General features: G+C 42.9%; 1 protein-coding gene across 1 annotated transcript in view; it reads right to left on the bottom strand.

Annotated features, from left to right (window-relative positions):
* thbs4a (thrombospondin 4a) overlaps nucleotides 1-12130 on the bottom strand; it is a 160166-nt gene that overhangs the window by 108470 nt on the left and 39566 nt on the right. Inside the window, exons 5-6 of the mRNA XM_028805726.2 lie at nucleotides 4205-4287; nucleotides 1875-1926 (exon numbers count right to left, since the gene is read on the bottom strand). Of these exons, the coding sequence (XP_028661559.1) occupies nucleotides 1875-1926; nucleotides 4205-4287 (135 nt within the window). The remainder of the gene's footprint in view (nucleotides 1-1874; nucleotides 1927-4204; nucleotides 4288-12130) is intronic.

The raw sequence follows: 12130 nt of genomic DNA, 5'->3' as shown, positions 1-12130 counted from the left end.
GTTGGTTTTGTTTGCAATTCTATAATCATGTTTTGTCTCTGAAAATGTTCTGCTTGTTCTTTGTAGGTGAGGCCACCCTGATGTCACTGCTCCTGAGCCCTCACTCTGGCTATATAAGTGAGCTGAGAAGGCTAAGGAGCAGAAGATCACTTATTTTCTGTGCAGTTTCATAAATACTGCTTTCTGTAGGGATGTAATGCAGGGGATCCAACTCCAGTCCTGGTGGACCGCAGTGGCTGCAGGTTTTCATTCTAACCATCTTCTTAATTAGTGAGCCGTTTTTGCTGCTGATTAACTAATTTTGCCTTAAGTTTTAATGGACGTGACTCAGACCCCTTAGTTTTCCTTAATGAGCAACCAAACAATAATGAGACACAAAACAAGCTGCCACATGACCAGCTAATCCAAATATAACAAAAGGTGAAGGTCTCGGTCATGTTGGTCTGCTCAGGTCACCAAAACATCTTGACGGTGGTCTTAGAAAAAACAGAAAATCGACAGTCTGCTGTGGCAGAATGAGAGCAGCAACAAGTCCTGATATTCAATAACGGCTTTAATTAACAGCAAGAATTGACTTCTCATTAAGAAACTGGGTGGAGTGAAATTGGCTGGAGTTTGACGTTCCAGTTCAATGGGTCATCTGTTGGCTCGTCTCTCATCTCATTTCTGTTTGGCTGCCATTTAATGAAGAAACGAATCAATTCAGAGGACTGAATCCTTAAAAACAGGGCTATTAAAATGAAGGGAAAAGGAGTTAATTAGCAGCGAAAACTGCTCGCTGATTACGAAAAGGGTTAGACTGTAAACCTGCAGCCACTGCGGCCCACCAGGACAGGAGTTGGACACCCCTGATGTAATGGTTTTGTTATTTTCTTGTTTCTGATTAAGGATTCTTATTTTTGGATTTTGAATTGGGGTTCGTTTGCTTAGGACTGCCTTTCAGGCAGCTCCTTTCACCTCCTTCTGCTCTTGGAATTGTCACACACAGACGTTTGGGAGACAACTTTAGTGCTTGGCAACCTGTATTACCACTCTGGGCCAAGGGTTGGCTCTGTCAACTAAGGCCTCTCCTCTCATTCCACCTGCAGCGATCAGTGTCGGGCTTTTGAGTGAAGTCATGTCCGGTCTCCAAGCTCCTGGATCCTCCTCATACTTCATAACCAGGGATGCCGCCATCATGGAGTCAGTCTAGTTCAGGACTCGCATCTAGCAAGACATTATCGTGTTTTTTCTGTGAATTGTTTTGTTGTTTTGTTTTTTTCAGTTATACGGGGATCACAGGAAGTTGCCCCAAAACTTTATGATCCATTTTTTCTTTTGTTACAGAGCATTTTATTGTAATTTTCTGATTATTGTAAATAAATCTATAATTCACAAAGATTCTTGTTTGCCTTTTTCTATACATGTCAAGGTGGGGGTCTCCCTTCCTCTTGTGGAGCTTTAATTAAGGTTATTTTGCCAGCTCCCCATTTTTGTGTCTACTTCAGCTGAAGCCAGCAGGTACTGTAGTATCTGAGACCTGGTTGAGTTCAGGTGAACCTCTGCTGGGCAGACCATTGAAGATCCTGGCCTGCTTTGATAACTTCTTTTGAAAGACTCATAATCCATTTTGCCTTTGTAGAAACACTTAACCTAAAATGAACCACACACATGAACACAAGGATAACACACAAACTACATTGAGACATTAGTGAGGATGTGAATTCAAATCCTCAAAGCAGTGAAGCCACATCTTCATGCTGGCCTCATCAGTCTCTTTTTAAAAATGAACTTTTAATCGTCAAATTTGGAGTGGCATTTGGCTTTGCCTTGACCCACTCTTTTGCTGGCCATGAATTTCAGCTACAATGATCCTTAAAAACATGAAATCTTACCACAAGCCTGGCATTCCGATATTGTGTTTCTTAAAAATGTTGTTTCCTTCACCTAATAAAACAAAAAACAAATAGAAGCTTAGCATATGAAAAAAATTCATAATCGCATTATAATGCTTTAGTTAGGTACTTCAAAAATGTGCCTATTAATAATAACAAGATAAAGAATCTTAAACCAAATGCATCCCTTTAAACCCAGCTGTCCCAGTTTAAGGTCATGGGGGTGCCCGGGTGCATCCCAGCAACATTGAACAATAGTGAAGTACCAACCCTAGGTTGGGCACCATTTCATCACAGAGCACACTCACTCATACTGGGCCAGTTTGTAGTCACTGGTCAACCTAACCTGCATGTCTTTGGGATGTGGGAGAAAAGCCAGAATATCTGTAATAAGCAAAGAGAAAACATGGACATTGGAAGAACATGTGAAATCATACCGACAGCGAACAGTCTGATAGTGAATCCCAGGCCTCTGAAGTTGTAAGGCAGTAGCACCACTCACTATTCATTACCTCACTCTGCTGCCATAATTACAGATCTGCCTCCGTGAAAGCTATTTCGTTTGCAACAATGGGCAAGCAGGAGCCTGTCATGACAGAGGTGTGCTCAATGCACATTCATGCACTAAACACAATATTTCAGAGTGAACAAAGGTAAGGTTGGGTCAACAAATAACATAGTGGGACCTTTAATTGTTACAAATACACTAGTCCAAATATTAGGACAGCATAGTGTTATCACACCTGAGACTTTACTTGACAATGTCAATGAGGAGGCTATGATAACCTCTGCAAGACCAACCTACTTTAATCAAAGATGTGGAAGACATGGCAGTAGTATTCCAAACAATACTGGACTGCTTTATTAAATATATTGCTCCACAAAGTACCATTTAACAAAATTATTTTCATCTGTTTATTTATCCAGTAAGGAAGATGATACCTAACCCTATCCCAGCAACACTGAGTGTATCGCAGGACAGGTGCTCTGGACAGGTGCTAGAATCACATGTGGACAAGGCTATTGCTGTGAGCCAGTTTTGTAATAGATTGGCCCACCGTCCATTAGCACTATTTTCTTCCAATGACCAGACTCCACACACCACTTCTACTAGATCAACAACTACTTCCACTTCAAGTGGAATGGCTAGTGATCACCATAACTGAAGACCGAGTGAGGAGGTTACCCACAGTAAAATCTGTGGGATTAAATGGAGTTATTCCTCAAGAATTTAGGGCTTGTACTCATTAACTTTGTGGTATCCTCTGTCACTTGTTCAGTCTGCCATTAAGGCTCCAAATTGTGGCTGTGGAGACCCTCCTATATTGTTCAGGTTCCAAAGAAGGCAGGCACCTCTTCACCTAATGACTAAAGACCAGTGGACCTTGCATCCCACATCATGAAGACCCTTTAAGAGGCTGGTCCTGTTGTGAAAGACCACCTAGACCCCCTGCAGTTGGCCTAATGGGCAAAGATTGGAGAGGAAGATGCTCCACAAGGCTTATTCTCACATGGACAAAACTGGCAGCACTCTGAGAATTGTGTTTTTTAGTTTTTTAGTGCCTTCAATACCATCCAGCCATCCCTGTTAAGACGTAAGCTCAGAGGAATGCAGGTGGATGAGCCAATGGTGCCCTGGATAATGGACTATCTGTTAGTGAGACCACAGTTTGTGAGATTCAAGGACTGTGTATGTGATACACATGCTATCTATCTATCTATCTATCTATCTATCTATCTATCTATCTATCTATCTATCTATCTATCTATCTATCTATCTATCTATCTATCTATCTATTATATAGTGCTATTCATATCTATCTATCTATCTTTCTATTATATAGTGCTATTCATATCTATCTATCTATCTATCTATCTATCTATCTATCTATCTATCTATCTATCTATCTATCTATCTATCTATCTATCTATTATATAGTGCTATTCATATCTATCTATCTATCTATCTATCTATCTATCTATCTATCTATCTATCTATCTATCTATCTATCTATCTATCTATCTATTATATAGTGCTATTCATATCTATCTATCTATCTATCTATCTATCTATCTATCTATCTATCTATCTATCTATCTATCTATCTATCTATCTATCTGGGCTGTTGGATTCACCAGCTAACCTACTGTGTACAGCAGAGCACACAATCTTACAGAGAGACAACAGGTGCCAGAGCTGTTAGACAGCAATGCTAATCTCCCTCAGTCAGTTTAAACAAATAATGCTCTATTGCTTTATGGAAAATGTTCAATAAATTAATGTTTCATCTCTGACTTTGTAAAATAAATACACACGATGACACCATTACCTGCTGCTTCAGGATCTCCTTCAGTTCTTCAATAACATTTGTGAGGTGAGACATCTGAGTCACAAGCTGCTTTCCTGTGTCACCTATGAAGAAAGGAGTAAAGTGACTGTGGTGGACTTTGTGTGTACTTCTATGAATCAGATGGTAATTCCATGTGTGAAAAGCACTACAAATGATTTAATGACCAGCCTATCAACTAACTCAGATTATAATGTTTTAATAGAAGTTCTGGAACATAATTTAATTCAATTCTATATAATTAATTTTTTTTTTTTGTATAATGCTCTTCATTAAGTGCAGGCGTAGAGCGCTGTGACAATTTCTCAGGTAAAATGCAAATACAAACTTTACAAATCACTAATTACATAATGAATACATGTACAAACACAATTTTATTTACACAGGAAAACAAAGTAGTTTGAAAATGATTAGTATAAATAGAGCTCAGCAATATATGTCAATTAATTAATTGTTGAACTACAGCAATGTCATTCTGTTTCAAGCCGACATTTCCCTAATATAGGAGGTTCATTAAGCAAAGGCAGATGAGCCCTTCACCACTTTTCAGAACACATGTAATCCAATTTCAGAGTCAACAAGAGCCATGCAGAAACTATCAGTGGATGGGGTGACAGTCCATTATGAGAAGTGTGATGTGGTGGGTAAGGCACTGGACCTTAAACCACAGGCTTACTGGTTCAATTCCCAGTGTGACACTAACTCAGCCACTTAACCTGCCTTTGATCTACCTGTAAAAAATAAGGTGTAACATGTTGTGACATTTAAGGTCACATTGGCTAAAAGATCCAGGCAAATATGCAATATTAACAATAATAAGGAACAACCTGCATAATTTTTGCTTTATTTGTAAATTGTTCATCAATGCCTTGAGCAATGTTCACTATAGTAAGCTGCTATATTAATAATATATTAAGCATTAATATCCAAAAAGCATTTGATAAGGTGCCACATGAGAGGTTGGGAATCAAACTAAAAGAAGTGGGAGTTCAGGGTGATGTTTTTAGATGGTGCAGAATTGGCTCAGACACAGGAAGCAGAGAGTGATGGTGTGAGGAATATCATCAGAATTGGCCGATGTTAAGAGTGGTGTTCCACAGGGGTCAGTGCTAGGGCCGCTGCTATTTTCAATATATATAAATGATTTGGAATGGAATATAATTAACAAACTGGTTAAGTTTGCACATGATACCAAGATAGGTGGATTAGCAGATAATTTGGAATCCATTATATCATTACAGAAGGACTTGGATAGCATACAGGCTTGGGCAGGTTTGTGGCAGATGAAATTTAATATCAGTAAATGTAAAGTATAACACATAGGAAGTAAAAATGTTAGGTTTGAATACACAATGGCCGGTCAGAAAATCGATAGTATACCTTATGAGATGGATTTAGGAGTCATAGTGGACTCTAAGCTATCGACTTCCAGACAGTGTTCAGAAGCCATTAAGAAGGCTAACAGAATGTTAGGTTATATATCACCCTGATGTGTGGAGTACAAGTCCAAGGAGGTTCTGCTCAACCTTTATAATGCACTGCTGAGGCCTCATCTTGAGTACTGTGTGCAGTTTTGGTCTCCAGGCTAAAAAAGGACATAGCAGCACTAGAAAAGGTCCAGAGAAGAGCGACTAGGCTGATTCTAGGGCTACAGGGGTTGAATTGTGAGAAAAGATTAAAAGAGCTGAGCCTATACAGTTTAAGCAAAAGATTAAGAGATGACACGATTGAAGTGTTTAAAATTATGAAGGGAATCAGTCCAGTGGGTTGAGACTGTTATTTTAAAATGAGTTCATCAAGAACACGGGGACACAGTTGGAAACTTGTTAAGGGTAAATTTCACACAAACATTAGGATGTTTTTCTTTACTCAAAGAATGATAGACACTTGGAATAAGCTACCAAGTAGTGTGGTAGACAGTAGGACCTTAGGGACCTTCAGAACTCGACTTGATGTTTTTTTGGAAGAAATAAGTGGATAGACTGGCGAGCTTTGTTGGGCTAAATGGCCTGCTCTCGTCTAGAGTGTTCTGATGTTCCATACTGTATATCTATCCATTCATCCATTTTAAAAACCACATACTCTGAGCAGATTTTGGGAGGTATTATATATAATAATTTATTATATAAATATATATATATATCCATCCATCCTCTTCCACTTATCCGAGATCAGGTTGCGGGGGCAGCAGCTTGAGCAGAGATGCCCAGACTTCCCTCTCCCCGGCCACTTCTACAAGCTCTTCTGGGGGAATTCCGAGGAGTTCTCAGGCCAGCCAAGAGACATAGTCCCTCCAGCGTGTCCTGGGTCTTCCCCGGGGCCTTCGCCCAGTTAGACATGCCCAGATCACCTCACCAGGGAGGTGTCCAGGAGGCATCCTGATCAGATGCTCGAGCCACCTCATCTGACTCCTCTCGATGCAGAGGAGTAGTGGCTCTACTCTGAGCTCCTCCCGGATGACCGAGCTTCTCACCCTATCTTTAAGGGAAAGCCCAGACACCCGGCAGAGGAAAATCATTTCAGCCGCTTGTATTCGTGATCTCGTTCTTTCGGTCACTACCCATAGCTCATGACCATAGGTGAGGGTAGGAACATAGATCGACTGGTAAATTGAGAGTTTTGCCTTTCAGCTCAGCTCCTTTTTCACCACGACAGACCGATGCAGCGCCCGCATTACTGCGGACGCCACACTGATCTGCCTGTCAATCTCCCGCTCCATTCTTCCCTCACTCGTGAACAAGATCCAGAGATACTTAAACACCTCCACTTGGGGCAGGATCTCGCTCCCAATCCTGAGGGGGCACTCCACCCTTTTCCGGCTGAGAACCATGGTCTCGGATTTAGAGGTGCTGATTCCCATCCCAGCTGAAGATCACGGCCTGATGAAGCAAACAGGACAACATCATCTGCAAAAAGCAGTGACCCAATCCTAAGCCCACCAAACCGGACCCCCTCAATGCCCTGGCTTCACCTAGAAATTCTGTCCACAAAAGTCATGAACAGAATCGGTTACAAAGGACAGCCCTGGCAGAGTCCAACTCTCACTGGAAACGGGTTCGACTTACTGCCTGCAATGCGGACCAAGCTCTGACACCGGTTGTACAGGGACCGAACAGCCCTTATCAGGGGTTCTCCGAAGGACACTGTCAAACACCTTTTTCTAATCCGCATAACACATATAGACTGGTTGGGTAAACTCCCATGCACCATCCAGGACTCTTCCAAGGGTGTAGAGCTGGTCCACTGTTCCATGACTAGGACAAAAACCACACTGTTCCTCCTGAATCCAAGGTTCGACTATCTGACAGACCCTCCTCTCCAGGACCCCCGAATAGACTTTTCCAGGGAGGCTAAGGAGTGTGATCCCTCTGTAGTTGGAACACACCCTCCGGTCCCCCTTCTTAAAGAGGGGGACCACCACCCCGGTCTGCCAATCCAGTGGCACTGTCCCTGATGTCCATGCAATGTTGACTCTGGAACCAGTCTCCTTGAGAGGTGCTGGACTCTCTACCACTCTGGAGTTGCCCCCGGTGAGAGGCGCAGAGCAGGTGAGGGCATACTTATTGCTCCCCAACTTGGAGCTTGTTCATTGGGGTTCACCCCGGTAATCAAGAGGGTAGCCTCCCTCCACCTTCGGGTGGGGGGACAGGTCCTAACTGTAACAGCAGCCTGGAGTACCCACCCTTTTTGGAGTCCCTGGAGGGGTGCTGGACGGCGCACCTGCTGGGGACTCCCTTGTTCTGATGGGAGACTTCAATGTTCACATGGGCAATGACAGTGAGACCTGGAAGGGCGTGTTTGGGGGGAATGGCCCCCCTGATCTGAACCCGAGCAGTGTTTTGTTATTGGACTTCTGTGCTCGTCACGGATTGTCCATAACGAACACCATGTTCAGGCATAGGGGTGTCGATATGTGCACCTGGCACCAGGACACCCTAGGCCTCAGTTCTATGATCAACTTCGTGGTCATGTCATCAGACTTGCGGCCACATGTCTTGGACACTCAGGCGAAGAGAGGGGCGGAGCTGTCAACTGATCACCACCTGGTGGTGAGTTGGCTTCGATGGTGGGGGAGGATGCTGGTCAGGCCTAGTAGGCCCAAACGTATTGTGAGGGTCTTCTGGGAACATCAGGCAGAGTCCCCTGTCAGATGTAGCTTCAACTCCCACCTCCAGCAGAACTTCGACCACGTCCCGAGGGAAGTGGGGGACATTGAGTCCGAATGGACCATGTTCCGTACCTCTATTGTTGAGGTGGCTGACTGGAGCTATGGCCGTAAGGTGGTCAGTGCCTGTCATGGTGGCAATCCCCACTGGTGGGGAGGGATGTTGTCAAGCTGAAGAAGGAGTCCTACATGACCCTTTTGTCCTGTGGGAGTCCAGAGGCGGCTAACAGATACCGGCAGGCCAAGCGGAATGTGGCTTCGGTGGTTGCTGAGGAAAAAACTCGGACATGGGAGGAGTTTGGGGAGGCCATGGAGAACGACTTCCGGATGGCTTCGAGGAGATTCTGGTCTCAGAAGGGGGAAGCAGTGCAGTGTCAACACTGTATATGGTGGGGATGGTGCACTGCTGACCTCGACTTGGGATGTTGTGGGTTGGTGGGGGGAGTACTTCAAAGACCTCCTCAAGCCCACTAACATTTCTTCCAATGAGGAAGCAGAGCCTGGGGACTCAGAGGTGACTGAGGTCACCGAGGTGGTCAAAAAACTCCTTGGTGGCAGGGCCCCGGGGGTGGATGAGATACGCTCGGAGTTCCTCAAGACTCTGGATGTTGTAGGACTATATATATATATATATATATATATATATATATATATTTATTAACGGCATTCGTAGTCTGAATCACAATATGATTGTATGGGTGGCTACCTACCAGGTAATGCTTGTGGTTGGTCAGCAAGTCGGCTAACATCCGCCATGTGCCCTCTTTCAGTTGTGAGAAGCAGATCATAGAATGCTTGAAATAGTTTAATGTCAAATAATACAAAGAGTACGCGACACGTGTTTCGCCCTAATTCTGGGCTCATCAGGCGTACACAGTCACTGCACTCCCTTACTGGAATCGAACCTCGGACGTCAGCACTAGATATATATATTGTCACAGGAGGCTGGATGACAGACCCAGCTGGGACGCCTGGAAGGACTGGGAGGTGGCATTTACGTCCTCCGAGCCACGAGGGGGCAACCGCCCTGGAACAGGAAAGGACCACCGGAGAGGAGCAAGGAGGCTCAAGCCTGTTGGGGCCCATGGCCACCGCCAGGGGGCGCCCCGAGCCTCAGAGAGTCCGGGAAACATTCACTTCCGCCACACCCGGGAAGATGGAAGAAGAGCCTTCCAGGGATGCCAGGAGTGCTTCCGGGTGCAAGGGCAGCACTTACGCCACACCAGGAAGTGCTGCCGGAAGAATGTCATCAGGCACCTGGAGAACATCTGGGTGAGATTAAAAGGAGTCACCTCCCTAAAATCAGGGAGCTAGACTCGGGAGTGGGAGCAGAACGAAGTTCCCGTAGAGAGAGGAAAGGTGACCCACGGACATTTGAAGAGAGGCCCGTGTTAAGGGTGTTTAGTGCTGGGAGCACTGTGTGCTGTGCGGGACCGTGTGTATTGAAAATAAAAGTGTGCTTTTATAAAGACGTGGTCTCTGTCTGGTGGTGTTCGGGCTTAACTCACAATATATAAATACATAATATGAATATATAATAATTATAAATAAAGTACAGTATATATTAACAAGTTGACTGCCACAATGACAATAGGTTCATATGTTTTGGATGTTATTGTAATATACAAATTAAATGCATATTGGTATTGAGTAAAATTCATAATAAATAATTAAATTAACTCATAGTTGATGCATGGAGCAAGATATTCTCAAAGTTGGCAGTCAATGTGTTAAAGTAGTTTTGCTGAGATGCTTAGGTTTTGTTATAGACACAGTATTCTGATAAGTTCTGAGAGGAAAGGAACTTAGTAATGATGGTGCAAGAGAGTGGTGACTTGGTGCACATTGATTAGCACATGCAAGTAGGAATTTCACTGTTTATCAAAAAACGTGCAAAGTGCTACACAAATGGAATGTCAATCATAAATGCAGGACGAGAGACTCTGGCCTAACAGGAAGCAACCTCTGAAAAGAAATTAAGGGTTTATGTTGGCACTGCATTCTCATGCCTAAGCAATGTGCAGAAGCAATTAAAAGGAAAATAAAATGTTACGTTATTTTGTAAAAACTGTTGAATATAAACTGGGAGAAGTTATGCTTAGACAATATAATGCAGTAGTGAGCCTACATTTTGAGTCTGGTGTGCAGTTCTGGCCACAACACTACAAGAAAGACATAGCAGCGCTTGAAGCTGTGCAAAGGAGAGCAACCAAGTGCATCATGGGACTTAAGGGCATGCCGTAATCTGACTGATGCAGAGAATTAAATCTATTTAGTCTCAAGCATGAGGAGACTGCATGGGGACCTAATCCAGGTCTTCAAAATTCTCAAAGGGATTAATGAAACAGATCCAAATGAATTCTTCAACTAAAGGGTGAATCATGTACTCGAGGAGATCAGAGGAAATTAAGGGGAAGTACGTTTAGGACTGAAACCAGGAGGCACCTACTTACTTAAACAGTTGTGAGAGTCTAAAACAAACCACCAAGTCAAAAAGCTGAGGCAGAAATCCTGACAGCCTTTGAGAAGTTTATCTCAATGAGATATTGGGACAGCTTAGCTATTAGCTAAATAAAAGAGCCTGATGGACTGAATGGTCGTCTCCGGTTTATACATTGTTTTATGTTTTTATGTACTGTGCATACAGGTGGTTTAGCCAATTTAGAATCTTTTCTGACTCAACAGGAGGCAGGTAAACATTTTCAGAGATGAACCAAGAGATATGCATAAAAACAAAACCAAAAAAACAATAAGTGTAGTGACTGAAACCAAGATGAAAGGCAAGAAGTCAAAACCAAGAAGAAACAAGTAGTAATTATAGTTTTGTTTTTAAGGTATTGTATCCACAGATCAGATAAGGAAATGTGCACCTAGCTGACCTTTTATCCTGTCATACCGATTAACCAGAGGTTGTGATGTGGGATGTGATCCTAACAACAAATCCAAAATTGAAAGACGAAAAGAGAACCTCAAAATGGCATTGTAGATAGTAAAATATATCAACAGAAACTCCAAAAATTAAATCTGATCGTGACAGAATTGTTCAGAATTAACCTAACATACATGTCTTTGGGATGGGAAAACTGCAGCATCCAGAGAAAAACCTAAAGAACACTGGAAGATTAGGCAAACTCCACACACACAGTGACGCCTGTCAGGAATTTGAACCCAGGACTCTGGAGGTGTGGGGTGTAGAAGAAGAATGTTCTCCTCAGCACCATGTATTTTGTGTGTTTAGTAAGTTAGAATTTTTTCTAATAACTATTTTTCTAACTTGCCAGTGAGAGACGCTTTGGCTTATGAACTAACAAAAATGTGTTATTCCAGGGTTCAGGAGAAATAGTGTCCACATGAATAAAATCGAAGCTGTTTCTTGTTTTCCCTTTCTCAGAGTGAATGTTTCAGGGACAAGGTCACAAGGCTGCAGAAAGTACATGTAGTTTATGCAAAGGCGTCTCTCCTGTGCTTAGCTTTGAGAACACAGATAATGCTTAGCTCAACAGACATATTGTTTAACTTTACTGTTTTGATAAGGATGTTCTTTCTGTCTTATTAATCATGAGATGCTGAAGTATAAAAAACCCCTTCTGGCTTTTGATCAGGGTTCAATTGAGCTTTGCGGCAATAAGTTATGCTCTTTTGAATCTCTACTTACTGTGACTACGAATGAATAAAAAAGAGAATTGAGAAATATTATCTGCCTGTTTTCAGTGTGCCTTTTTCGTCCACAGGGGCAAAACTTT

Source organism: Erpetoichthys calabaricus, chromosome 7 (genome assembly GCF_900747795.2).
Source record: "Erpetoichthys calabaricus chromosome 7, fErpCal1.3, whole genome shotgun sequence".
In the NCBI taxonomy this organism is placed as follows: domain Eukaryota; kingdom Metazoa; phylum Chordata; class Cladistia; order Polypteriformes; family Polypteridae; genus Erpetoichthys; species Erpetoichthys calabaricus.
The sequence above is the reverse complement of the archived record's forward strand: the minus strand, read 5'-3'. Positions and strand labels throughout refer to the sequence as shown.